The sequence below is a fragment of the Podarcis bocagei genome, assembly GCF_964188305.1.
Source record: "Podarcis bocagei genome assembly, chromosome: 14".
NCBI classification, from domain to species: domain Eukaryota; kingdom Metazoa; phylum Chordata; class Lepidosauria; order Squamata; family Lacertidae; genus Podarcis; species Podarcis bocagei.
In genome coordinates, this window is record NC_138139.1 from 39873341 (window position 1) to 39887291 (window position 13951).

The window sequence follows — 13951 nt, forward strand, 5'->3', positions numbered from 1 at the left end:
AGAAGAAGAAAGCGGAAATGTTCCCTACCGGACGATTTACAAAACGGACAGCGCTTCCTAGAGCGTCTACGGTCTGTGGCCAACCTCTATGCGTTCAATCATAGAGTTAGCAAGTTATTACGGGTTCACACACACACAAACAAAAAAAAAAGGAGCGGAAATGTTGCGCACCGGATGATTTAGCGAGTTGGATCGCCTATGTTAGAGCGGTTGGATCAAGCAGTTGGTGTTAAGTGGTGAAAGGTAAGGTGGCTGGATAAGGGAGGAATGATTGTGGGGTGGAAATTCCACTTTTTATTTATTTTATTGAGTTAATGGCTGGGAGGGCATTCGCATCATGGTGTCCCAGGTCCTAGTCTGAAACTCTAACCACTATGCCACACTGCTTCTGCTCTCAACCCGCGCATGGTTCGGATGCATGGCAAGTAGCCACCAAAAGCAGACCCTCCAAGTGTCCCTATTTTCCAGGGATGTCCCTGATTTAGAGAAGCCGTCCCGGTTTCTGATCTGATCCCAGAATGTCCCGCTTTTCCTTAAGACGCCCCTATTTTCACTGGAGAAATAGGCAATCCTGTAAAGGGAAGGTTTTATTTTTATTACGTTTTTATATATGTTGAAAGCTGCCCAGAGTGGCTTTGGCAACCCAGTAAGCTGTGTGCGGTATAAATAGTAAAATTACAATTATGGAATGGGACATCCCTATTTTCATTGGAGAAATGTTGGAGGGTATGCAGAAGCCAGGCATTCAGTATTGTGGTTCCAATCCTGTGGAACCCTGCTGAACTGCAAGGACTTTTCTATTTTAACAGGCATGTTAAGGTAGTTTTCCAAGATGTGTTTTAATTATTCTTACTTATTTGTATGAAAGATTTTATTTATTCACTTACTACATTTGTATACCACCAAGGTGATGTGCCTGGTTCTCTTCCTCCCTATTTTACCCTCACTACAACCCTTTGAAGTAGTTTAGGCTGAGAGACAGTAATTGACCCAAGGTCACCCAGTGTGCTTCATGACTGAGTGGGCATTTAAATCCCTCATTATTAACATTCAGAAGGAATTTTAAAATATTATTGTTCAGTCACACAGTTGATGGCTGAAAGATACAGTTTCTGGCTACCTTGAAATTATAGGCTGTGACAGTATGTGACCTTTTTTTAAACGTGTGTATTATATGTGCTAAATGCTTTTAGATGCTTTCAAGTCCTTTTTTAAAAATGCATTCTTTTGTTTTAATGGTATTGTTTTGTTGCTTTGCTGTTTGCCACCCTGGGCTTCTCTGGAAGTAAGGGTGGGATGGAAATATAATAAATAATTATCTAGTGAGCTGAGTGGAGATTTCAGCCTGTGTCTCCCTGATTCTAGTCCCAACATACTAACCTCACCTATGTTTTCATTTCTCAGACAGCCATGGCTCGCAAGAAAGTCCACCGCCCGATCGCAGCAATGGCCAAGAAAGTCCGTGAGTACTTGGCCCTGAAGAATAAGCCTCGAGACTCTGAGCGCTATGCGGTGGACTACGAGAAAATGACTCGTGCTTACACAGGCAAGCTGCTGCCCGTCCTGGCCTGGGAGGATGTGAGGAACGAGAACCGGCTCTTCACCCTACTCAGCCGGCTGCGCCTCTTTGGCGTTGGGCGGATGGTCACACGCAAATCCTGGTTATGGCAGTATGACGAACCTTGTTATTGGGTTATCACCAAAGTGAAGGTGGATTACACAGCCGAGGTAGGTGTGTTTTTTTTACTGGAAGGGAGTGTGTAAGGATTGGGTCCCCCATGATAACTGTCCCTTTCAGAGAGTGCAAATTTAGCAATTAAAGTGGATTAATGAGAACGCTGTGGGTGGCGCTGTGGGTAAAACCACAGTGCCTAGGACTTGCCGATCGTATGGTCGGCGGTTCGAATCCCCGCGGCGGGGTGAGCTCCCGTCTTTCGGTCCCAGCTCCTGCCCACCTAGCAGTTCGAAAGCACCCTTAAAAGTGCAAGTAGATAAATAGGTACCGCTTTATAGCGGGAAGGTAAATGGCGTTTCCATGTGCTGCGCTGGTGCTGGCTCGCCAGAGCAGCGATGTCACACTGGCCACATGACCTGGAAGTGTCTGCGGACGGCGCCAGCTCCCGGCCTCTAGAGTGAGATGAGCGCACAACCCTAGAGTCTGACAAGACTGGCCCGTACGGGCAGGGGTACCTTTACCTTTACCTTTAATGAGAACATAAGTGTCGGGAGTTAAGCCTACACTCGAGTAGAACTCTGGCAGAGACACATGCCCGACTGGTATGTTCTCTCCCTCCTGCTCGATCGTTCGGGAGCTTCATAAGCTTTCTTCAGCCTGAACATCACAGCGACCGATGCCAACCGACACCGGCACACTTAGGGATCCGCAGAGTCTTTGCGCATCATGCGTGACAGACCTCAGCAACTCAGCATTTTGGCTAATCTACTTTATTTACATACAAACATACACAGAGGACTGCAACATGGCTCCCTCTCTCTCTAGCATCAGACAGCAATGAGAATGAACAAAGGACAATAGTCCCACTTCCTGGAACACAGTAACACAAACATCCTGTCTCTGTCACTTCCCACTCTGTGGAGTCAAAACATATACCGCCATGTGGAAGACAAAAATCCCATGACTGCAATCATAGATCAGGAATTCTAACAATAAGATGAACCTGCTGGGTTGGGTCAATGGGCCATCCAATTCAGTATCCTGTTCGCACAGTGGCTGAGCAGATGGCTATGAGAAGACTTCAAGCTGGGCAAAAGCTCAGCAGCACTCTTCCCACCTGCGATTCCTAGAAACTGCTACTCAGAGGTACAATGCCTCTGACAGTGGAGGTAGAGCATAGTCAGTATGGCTAGTAGCCATTGATAGCCTTATTCTCCATGAATTTAAAGCCATTTGAAGTGCTCTGTTGTCTTAGCTCAATGTATCCAATTCTGGCAGTAGAAAGGAGATGGGGAACTGCACTGAAGAGTGGGGGTTGAAGAAATTATTTGTAGGAAGATGTATAAACACCCTGGAAGCAAATTGGGGTGAATGCTCATTGTCGTATAAACCATCTCACAAACAATTCAGAACAAATGCTTCAGAAAAAAAGGACATCATGCTCTTCTTCCCAGAGGAGTCCAGGGTGCCATGTACATGTAAGCATATGTATTTCTACATGTGTAAAATACAAAAGTACAAATTCTCTGTTACAGAATATGGATCATGGAAAAGCCTGGGGGTACTTGACGTTCCGAGGTAAGAGAAGAGCTGCTTTGAGAGGCTTTAACAATTAATCCCTTTTTCCCAGTGTTAAGAAACTGAAATTTGAATTTAGGAGCTAAATGGCACCTTAAACCTAGGTCACGGGTGTCATAACAGAAACCAAACGAGCTAGGTTGGTTTATTTTGAATTTTATTAGGGTTTTAAAAAGGTATCTATTTCTCCAGCAGGGTAAGTCACATTTGAGGATTGCAGGAGTTCAGTTTCAGACAAAGGAAGAAGAAAAAAATCAGCTTTGCATTACTTCATTATAACTCATGTGTTTTAATATTTAAATTGAACTTCAGTTTTTTAATACTTCTCTTCACTTTCTCTAGGCATCCGGAAAAGAGGGTGGGATGTCTAGGCGCACTTTTTGAAATATAAGTATACAAAGCTGAAAATGAATGAACTGCAGCTAAAATCTTATGTTCATTTTTCACACGGTCTAGTCCTCATCTGAAGACTGCAAAAAACAAAGCCGTGTTTCCCCTGCCCGCCCCCTTAATATTCTTAAGAATATTACGCTGAATAAAATGCTGCCTTTCTGTAAGGCCAGCTGAGAGGCAGAATCAGATCAGCTTACCTGATGCTGCATTGATTTCTTGGAAGTTGAGCAGGCAGGAATTTCTCCTCCCACACCCTTAGCGCCAGCAGTGGTAGTTTTAATCTGAAATCTTAGTCGCAGTACTGCACCCAGAGCTCAGAAATTGCTCGTGCTAATGAAATTCCCAGTTGCAAAATGCACCTAGAACAGTGTTTCCCAACCTTTTTTGGGCAAAGGCACACTTGTTTCATGGAAAAAATCTCGAGGCACACCACCATGCCAGATGGGGAAAGGTCACTTTTTACTTATGTAAAAAAAAAATAAAAAAATAGTAACAGCATAGAAGGTAGAGAAGGTAGGACTCGAACCAGTGGATTCACGTTACAATAAAGATTTTGACTAAACATGGGAAAGAACTTTCTGCTGGTAAGGGCTGTTCAACAGGGGAATGGTCTCCCTCGGGAGGTTTTTCCCTTCTTGGAGGTTTTTAAGCAGAGGTGGGATGTCTGTCTGCCATGGATGCTATGGCTGAGATTCCTGCACTGCAGGGGTTGTACAGTACTGGATAGCCCTGGGGATCCCTTCCAACTCTACGATTCTATTAGGATCCCTTTTATAAAAGAGAGAACTTTAATGGCACGGCCATTATTTATTTCGGCTTCTCCCAACGGGGCCACAAAGGATCAGAAAAGCTGAAGAAGAGACCCTTCCTCAGAGGAGGCGGGAGACCACCGGACCCGCCGAGGAGGGGAATCCGGCCGCCTTTCCCTCCAGAGCTTCGCCTTTTGCCCCGGCCAAGTTGCGCCGAGGGCGCCTTGCGGGCTCTGCGTGGCTTCAGGCGGAGCCTAGGAGCCACTTCCCAGCCTGGAGGGCAGGCTGTGCGCGGACCCCGCCACTCTCGGGGCGCGATCCAGACCCGGCTGCCTTCCACGGCCAGCAGAGGTAGGCCGCCGGCTTCTAACCCGGCGGAACTGGGGCGTCCCGGGCGCAGCGCCGCGCTCCCCACTCCTCCCGCCCCGCCCCCTTCTCCCGGGTGCCCCCTCCCTCCTTTGTTCTCCGGAGCCCCGCCTCCCCCTCTGCCCCAGCTCGCCTATTGGCTCACGCAGCCGCCACTCAGGTGGGGGCCCGCTTTGGCCCCGCTCCCCGGCCGCCGAGAGAGAGTGGGAGCGTGCAGGGCTGGGCTGGGCGGCCGGGCGTCTCCTTCCCTGCGCTGCTTCGGCCGCGTCTGCAGCCGCCGCGGGACCAGGCGGGAGGCCAGTCATGCCCAGACACTGCCAGCCGCTCGGAAGGAGCCGTCGCTCCGCCGGGCAGCGCCTGCCTGCGCGCCCCTCGCTCCCTGTGCCGAGGATGGCGGGGGCGCCGGGCGCAAGGCAGCGCCGGGGCTGCTGGGCAAGCGGCAGATGCTGATGCAGTTTGGGGAATTCCTGTCACAGGGAGCAAGGCAGAAGCGGATGACGGGGCACGTTCCCCGGGGGAGCGGGGCCGGAGGATTAGCCCGACTCGCCCGCCTCCCTCCCACGGCACACTAGGCAACGTCCGGCGGCACACTAGTGTGCCGCGGAACACCGGTTGGGAAACACTGACCTAGAATAATGGGAGTTTCGAACGCTGCTTTTTCCAGGGAACTCTGAGAAATGTGACTCTGTGAGGGGATCAGGGGTCTACTAACCACTCTCAGCACCTTTAGCAAACTATGCTCAGGTTTCTTTGGCGAAAGCATTTTAAATAAAAGGACACACTCTACTCATGTAAAAACACCAGACAGGCCCCACAAATAATCCAGAGATGCATTTTAAATAAAAGGACACATTCTACTCATGTAAAAACACACTGATTCCCGGACCGTCTGCAGGCCAGATTGAGAAGGCGATTGGGCTGGATCCAGCCCCTGGGTCTTAGTTTGCCTACCCATGCTTTAAATACATAGTGCAAATGGGGCCTTATTTAAGAAACCCAATGGGTTCTGAGATTAACAGGCATTGCCTTAGGCCAGTGGTGAAGAATAATTGGCCATGGGCCTAACTAGTTTCTGATTTGGTCTCCAACACTTGTTTCCTCAAGCACTGTGCCCTACCCTATATATCAGGTTTCCTCAGACTCTGCTTTCCAGATGTTTTTGGCCTACAACTCCCATGATCCCTAGCTAGCAGGACCAGTGGTCAGAGATGATGGGAACTGTAGTCTTAGAACATCTGGAGGGCTGAGTTTGAGGAAGCCTGCCATACATGGTGTAAATTTTGATCTCAGGTTTGGGCCCCGGTGAAGGCATGGCTGCAAGAGAACAATTGACATTTGCTTTCTAAAGCTCCTAATCAGAGCTCCCAGGTGAATTTTATCCTTGCCAACAGCAGGACTTGGGCGTCGTGATGACATCAGATGACTGACAAGTGGGTGGCTCTGCCCACCATCAAAGTAAACAGGCTGGGGAACTTGGAGTCCAGCTCTCCATCCAGATCCTTTTCCCCACTCCTGCCTTAGGCTGCGCAGGGTCAAATATATATTTGTGTTCATGAAGTCTAGAAGCCTCCCTTTGTTTAAAAAAGAAAAGAAATAGACGTTGAGATTCTGGGACAAGTTCCATGTTCTGTATTTAGCCTGCTCTCCTGCAGAATTGTTGAACAGTGGTACCTCGGGTTAAGTAGTTAATTCATTCCGGAGGTCCGTACTTAACCTGAAACTGTTCTTAACCTGAAGCACCATTTTAGCTAATGGGGCCTCCTGCTGCCGTCACGCCGCCAGAGCCCGATTTCTGTTCTTATCTTGAAGCAAAGTTCTTAACCTGAAGCACTATTTCTGGGTTAGTGGAGTGTGTAACCTAAAGCGTCTGTAACCTGAGGTACCACTGTATATGCAAGGGGTCTAATGTAGGCTTACCTGGGAGTAAGGCCCATTGAACTCAGTGGAACTTACTTTTGAGTTGGCATCCCTAGGCCTGCACTGAAACTCTTGGGCATTCTTTTGCTACTTGATGGCTGCAGAAGTTGTTACTAGGTAGCAGCTCAATTTTGACCCTACTTACCTGGGTCACTTGTTGATGAAGGATGCCCTGCAGGTCACTCCCACCTGTGGGGTGTGTGTGTGTGTGTGTTTGTGTGTGTGAAATGTAGGAATGTGAGCATTTCCTGTGTGCGATTTGTCCATAGCTCTCTTCACCGTGTCAACTTCTCCTTAGGCAAAACAGAAAGCGAAGTGAAAGAAATCGACAAGGCCATGTATCACGACTGGCGCATGGTACCAAGGCATGAGGAGGAGGCCTTTAAGATTTTCACGCCTGTGGAGGAGGAAACGGTTCGCTACGTCCCCTACCCACCGCTGCTGCGGGCCATGATCCTCGCTCAGCAGCAGCAGGATAACCTGAGCACCGAAGAGCCCATCCTGGACCTGGAGAGACCCCTTTTCTTCCCAAGAGAGTACTTTGCAAATCCTAAGGAGCAAGCCGAAGGAACGCCAGTGTGAAGATTTTACAGAGCATTGTTTGTTTTTACTAGTTCTTCATATTTATTTCTGATCTTTCATTAAAAAATTACGTTTGGAGGACATTCACGTTTCTTTTAATAACAGAGAATGTATTGCAATAAATGCCGGAGCTCACAATCTTTCATGGGTGTGATTAATCCTTGAACGATCTCATTTTGACACTCTTTTTGCGCCGTCCGCGTTGGCAGCTTGATGAAATATGGGCCACCATCCCTGCTCTTACGCCCCGATGCCTAGATTGAAATAAAGCCTGTGGATTTCAATGGAGCCTGCTTCAAGGCATGCATTGTTCTAATTATAACTAAATTACAAGGCACATAATTTTGTTTCCCGCATCTAAATGATTGGTAGTTTTGCAGGTGTCAACCAATTTTAAAACGAAAAATTCTGCTTTTAATGTGTGGCTTTTTGGGGGTGGGAGGGTGAGTATTATTATTATTTGGTTGCATCCTTCAAATAATAAAATTACTTCTGGCTGCTTCACTGAATCTGCTTGAGAACCTTGATCGAGAAATGATGGTCTTTAGACAACATGCTTTACAACGGTAACCTTGTCCAGCTGACATTTTACCGGCTTCTCCGCAATAATTTCATGGGGTACTTTGTCAAAAGCCTTACTGAAATCGAGATACAAAACATCCACAGCATTACCCTGATCCACCAAGCTTGTACCTCTATCAAAAAGAAAGAAATGAAGTTCATCTGGCATGACTTGCTTTTGATAAACCCATGCTGGGTCTTAGTAATCACAGCACCCTTATCTAAATGCTCTTAGGCCCAATATTTAAATATCTGCTCTAGGAACTTTCCTCATATTGATATCAAGCTCATCAGTCTGTAGTAACCTGGGGTCTTCTCCCCTCCCCCCCTCTGAAGGGCAATATTTGCCCAAGGCCAGTCCACAAGAACCTCACCTCGCCTCCAAGAATTCTCAAAGATTATAGACAGGCTCTGAGATTACACCTGCAAGCTCCTTTAGGTTTAAAATTTTAATCGACCTGAAACTTCAGTATTTTAGTATATTTCCTTCTAATAATCACATTTTTATATGCATTTTTTACTAATGTACACATTTTGCAAGCAATTTCTCCTGATATTCAGTAATGCATGTTATTTTCACTAATACTATTTTTACACACCCTTCTCTCCCTTTTGTTGACAGTGGCTGGTTGGCAAACTGTATAGCAAAATTTGGGTATTTGCTAATCACGAAGGATGCCACCCTGTGTTTTGGTTCTCATATTGTTTTGGAAAGCGCAAATTTGATTGATTCAGGTTTGAATGCAAACAGAATCAAATTTATATACACTGTCTATTTGTGACCTTCCAGCTGTTGTTTGGACTCTATTTCCCATCAGGCAGTAGTTGGAATGCTGGCAGTTTTAATCCATCAACATCTGGAGAGCCACAGGTTTCCCATGCCTGATTATGCTCAGATTATGCTGAGATTTCCATACAGTTTTTCTTCGCGTCTGAAAAAGAGTAGGTGTACAAATATCTCTCAAAAGCACAAAATGACAAGTTCTTTTTTCTTTTTTTTTAGTCTTCCAAGCTATTAATCATTCTGAAGTGGGGGAGGGATCTAAGCATGAAAGCAAGAGTGAAAGTCAATGACTTCCTCATCTGTGTAATGACCACAGTCTTCCCAAAGAACTGATAACGATTTTTTTTACATCATGCAATTAACCTTTCTTTGCTGAGTAGTTAACAGCAGCTGGGAGATTCCCTCAGGGGGAAAGAGCATTACTTTAGTCAAGCAAGCTTTGCAGAGCTTATTTCATGTCCACTTAAAATCAGGCTAGGCATTCCTCTTCTTTTCCTATCCACATCCAAGGACAATGCAGTGTTCAGCATGTGGATATTCTAGTGGGGTGAAGAAGGTGAGAAGCTATTCAACAAGTTAATGACAGCGTTCTTGGTATTATTGGGTAGAGTTGATTATGCCACGGTGATGAAGAAGCACTGCTGTAACAAATATCACAAAGAAATGATGGAGATTATAAATGATGGAGATTATAAATGAAATTATTGGTAGCAATGTAATCTTAATACCCAATGTGCTTTACTGGGAGGTCTGAAAGGGGAAGTTTTGGAACTTGCAGCAGCTGTGATTGCTGCGGTCAGACTAATCAAAGGAAAGAACTGGAAATCAGATAAATCAGTTGTCATCTGAGGGGGTCGTAGTCATATTTATTGAAATACGGAGTCTTTTTTGTTAATTGTTTGAAGGGAAAATACCAAGACATTGGGACCTGGGAAGCTGCTTTGTACTGAGCCAAACCATTGGGTCAATCTAGTTTGATATTGTTTACACTGGCTGGCAGCAGTTTAACCTTATTTTCACTCCTCTCATTTCTGCTTAAATTATAATAATAGTTTTATACTTTGCATTTTTTAAAAGCCAGTCTTGTGGCACTTTAAAGATATATCTATATATATCTATATATCTTTAAGGTGCCATATATATATGGGGGTATGGTTCATGGAGTAGAAACTTGCTTTAGACGCATGAAGTGTTTACCTTCAGTTGGCAAGTTATATACAGTGGGGGGAAATATGAAAAATGGGGCCACTCTCCCTATAAAACTTCTGGTCTTTTCCATCCAGGTGTTTTTGGACTACAACTCCCATCATCCCTAGCTAGCAGGACCTGTGGTCAGGGATGATGGGAATTGTAGTCCAAAAGCAGCTGGAGACTCAAGTTTGAGAAACCCTGCAATAGAGTATATTGGGAAAGGGTGTGGATGTCAGGTGGGGACCCTGAACAGGAACACTCCATTTTGTTGTAGGTCCTCCTTGTGTTATCAAAGAGCCTTTATTTAATGCCTGTTTCTTTTGCGTTGTTTCAAAATTTCTTGTGAGCCTTTGCCGTCTAAATCCCTACTCAAATCGCATCTAGCAACAGAATCCTGCAGAGGGCGCTGTAGTCTGTGCGCATAAACATCTCACAAGGAATCCCAGTGTGTCTCCTGTTCTCATCCCCCTCCTGCAGCAGCGTCATCTCTGCAGCAATTCCCAAACAATTTACAGGGGAAACACCAAAATACAGCTGGGGATCCGTTTCTGCAGATTCAGCTGGTCACCCCCAAATCCCAACGCTACCCTCTCGACACAAGGACAGGAGGGCATTGTCAAAACAAAAGCAAGCACTCTGCATTTGATTCATGCACGGAGAAAGTAGAATCTAGCAGGAAATGCTTCCCACAGCAAAGTGGTGAATGAAGGTCCATAGGCCGAAATCCTCCTTCCCTTGCCACCAGGGGTTTGGACTGGGCTTGGCTGGGAGCTGACCTTTGAGAAACAAAACCAAGGAGTCGTGCTAATGTTGCCCTGTTCCTTCAGAGTGCCTTGCTGCATTGCAACAGAGCATTCTAACTCCGACATGGATGGGAGGAAAAGGTCCTGCCTGAAACCCTGGAACGTTGCTGCCAGTCAAAGTGGACAATGCTGAATAGCTCAGTTGGTTAAAGGTAAATGTACCCCTGAGTATTAGGTCCAGTCGTGGCCGACTCTGGGGTTGCGGCGCTCATCTCGCTTTATTGGCCGAGGGAGCCGGCGTACAGCTTCCGGGTCATGTGGCCAGCATGACTAAGCCGCTTCTGGCGAACCAGAGCAGCACACGGAAATGCCGTTTACCTTCCCGCTGGAGCGGTACCCATTTATCTACTTGCACTTCGTGCTTTCGAACTGCTAGGTTGGCAGGAGCAGGGACTGAGCAACAGGAGCTCACCCTGTTGTGAGGATTCGAACAGCCAACCTTCTGATCAGCAAGTCCTAGGCCCTATGGTTTAACCCACAGCATTAGAAAATAACTAAAGAAGCTAAGAACCAAGACCAAATAACGATGACCCAAGAGATACTGTATATGAAACTGTTTCTCAATTTTGCCTTTTAGTCTGCTCTCTTTTTAATTCATTTCTTCCACTACTCCCCTCCTTCAAGTCCCTTCTTTCCTTTCTGTCAAATAAAGCATTTTTCTTTCTTCCTTGCACTGCCCATTACCCTGATTCCTGAATTGACCCTGTCTTTACATTTATTGTTATGTACTGAGTTGAATAGGATCCAAACTGCAGCAGTCTGATTGGTCCTAGAACAATAGGATCCAAATTGCAGCAGTCTGATTGGTCCTAGAACAACAGGATTCAGAATGCAGCAGTCTGATTGGTCCAAGAACAATGCAGCAGTATCATTGGTTGGCAGGAACCACCCAATCATACTCCAGATACAAGTGAATCCACAACCTGATTGGCTTACAGTAGAATTCCAGAATTAACCAATCATGTGCAGCCCATTGTGTAAATAATGTATATAAAGCAGATACTTTGAGGGGACTTTCATTCATTCCTCCTCACCACTATGAGCTGAATAAAGAGCATGAAATCACTTTGCGACTCTGAGTATATTTCACTGGCGACGAAGGTGGGATCCCGCTGAGCTGACTGCCACACACAGCACCGCAGCACCGCCACCTGCCGCACCGCTGCCTCGCACCGTGTATCCAGGCTTCAGCTCCGGGACACAAGGAACTCAGAATGGCAACCGACAGCAGCTTCTCGCCGTTCAACCCAGCATCTGGAGACTGGGAAGCGTACGCCTCCCATTTCACCTTCCTTCTAGAAGCCAAAGGGGTCACCGATGAAGAAGACGCCAAGAAGAGGGCGATATTCTTCAGTGTCTGCGGAGAGGAGACATTTGAAATTGCCCGGGCTCTCCTTGCGCCTGAAGACGTCGCTTCTGTTCCATACAAAACAATAATGGAACAGTTGAAGGGGCACTTTTCGCCGCAGCCCTCAGTGGTGGCTCGTCGAAATGCCTTCTACGCAAAGCGGCAAGCCCCTGGGGAAACCATAACTGGGTTTGTGACCTCTCTCCGCCAAGCTGCCCGGTTCTGCAACTTCTCAGAGCTGGAGAACATGCTTCGTGACCGCCTCGTCGGTGGCCTGAAGGATGAGAAGCTGCAACGACGCCTCTACGCCAAGAAGGACCTAACGTTCCAGGTCGCTCTGGAGGAGGCCCTGGCAACGGAAGCTGCCAAGAGGTCGACACAAGAGGCACGGCCGAGCCTGCCACCCCAACCGAGGGTCCACCATGAAGACCTCACCGACGACTCAGGATCTGACAGGGAGGAGGTGCACCGAGTACAGCAGCGCACTCAAGCAGCCCACATACCACAGCTGCCTCGACGAGAAGGAGGGAACTGCGCAAGCTGCGGGGAAAGTCACGAGAGGAGGACCTGCTGTTTCCGCAACGCAGAGTGCAGGCAGTGCAGAAAATTGGGACACATCGCCCGGGTGTGTCGAGCTCGGCCCACCCGACGCCAGGCATCAGATGACCAATCCAAGAGCCCCAGGTCCCGGGGCCCAACGCACCAAGGCAACTCTACGGAGCTCACGGACTTCCAGGTATACCAGTTGCCCCACCCCAACGTAGAGAAAATTTATGTAGAGGTACAGATAGAGGGGGCCCCATGCCGCATGGAGCTTGACACGGGTTCAACTCTATCCATAATCTCGGCAAGGACCTTAAGGAAACTGTGTCCTACTGGGGGTCCCAAACTCAGGCCGGCCCCATTCACCCTCCGGGACTTCCAGAAACGTAAGGTCCCCACAATGGGGGTGGGGACCTTCAGGGTGCAATACCGAGGGCGGACGCGGCAACTGGACTTGCTCGTGGTCAAGGGCCCCTACATTAGCTTACTGGGATTGGCATGGTTTGGACCACTGGGGCTAGCCATCACCGGGGTGAACCACACTACCTTACAAGTGGACGTGGACGCCATCTGCAAGGAATTTCCAGGGGTTTTCGATGGGAAATTGGGACAGTATACGGCCCCCCCATTGCTCTACAGCTTGACCCCGCAGTACGACCGGTCAGGCTCAAGGCCCGCCGGGTCCCGTTCGCCCTGAAACCCCGTATAGACGAGGAATTGGACCGGCTCGTGGAGCAAGGAGTGCTGGAGCCGGTGCCTAATGCCCCCTGGGAAACCCCAATCGTCACACCCGTCAAGCCTAATGGTTCGGTCCGCATCTGCGCAGACTACAAATGTACCATAAACAAGGCCCTCACAGCCCATGCATACCCAGTGCCAGTGGTCAGCCATGTCCTTGCCACCCTGGCTGGGTCGAAAATTTTTGGCAAGCTGGACTTGGCCCAAGCATATCAACAGCTGCCAGTAGATGAGGCCACAGCAGAGGCACAGACAATTGCGACGCACAGAGGAGCGTTCAGGGTAAAGCGGCTGCAATTCGGTGTCAGTGTGGCACCAGGCATATTCCAGAATCTAATGGACTCACTCCTTAAAGGGATTCCTGGCGTCACCCCCTTCTTCGATGATGTGTTGATTGCCGGGCCCACACCAGAGGAGTTTGAGGACCGCCTCCGCACCGTTCTGCACCGTTTCCAGACGGCGGGTCTCAAGGTGAAGCGGGAAAAATGTCTACTAGGAGTGCCTCAGGTGGACTTTCTGGGATTTATGGTGGACGCAGAAGGGGTCCACCCGACTGGGGACAAGGTACGGGCCATCTGTGATGCCCCAGCACCCAAGAGCAAGACTGAACTTCAGGCCTTCTTGGGACTATTGAACTTTTACCATTCCTTCCTTCCCCACAAGGCGGCGGTAGCAGAGCCCCTACACAGACTCCTGGACAAGTGGGCCCCTTGGGTGTGGGGC

The 13951-nt window shown here is 48.0% G+C and overlaps 1 protein-coding gene across 1 annotated transcript; it reads left to right on the plus strand.

Moving 5' to 3' along the window:
• Positions 1–18: 18 nt before the first annotated feature.
• MRPS34 (mitochondrial ribosomal protein S34) lies at positions 19–7403 on the plus strand. The gene is made up of 5 exons (XM_081169760.1): positions 19–80; positions 207–243; positions 1405–1728; positions 3211–3253; positions 6977–7403. The coding sequence occupies exons 3-5, from the start codon at positions 1411–1413 to the stop codon at positions 7258–7260; spliced, it is 645 nt and encodes a 214-aa protein (XP_081025886.1). The 5' UTR covers positions 19–80; positions 207–243; positions 1405–1410; the 3' UTR covers positions 7261–7403.
• The last annotated feature ends 6548 nt before the right edge of the window (positions 7404–13951 follow it).

Excerpts from the sequence above, each read along its gene's own strand:
- MRPS34 (XM_081169760.1), top strand. The coding sequence starts at position 1,411 with ATGGCTCGCAAGAAAGTCCACCGCCCGATCGCAGCAATGGCCAAGAAA. Across the intron at positions 1,729-3,210 it reads AGGTGGATTACACAGCCGAG|AATATGGATCATGGAAAAGC; the intron begins GTAGGTGTGTTT and ends TCTCTGTTACAG. Across the intron at positions 3,254-6,976 it reads GGGGTACTTGACGTTCCGAG|GCAAAACAGAAAGCGAAGTG; the intron begins GTAAGAGAAGAG and ends ACTTCTCCTTAG.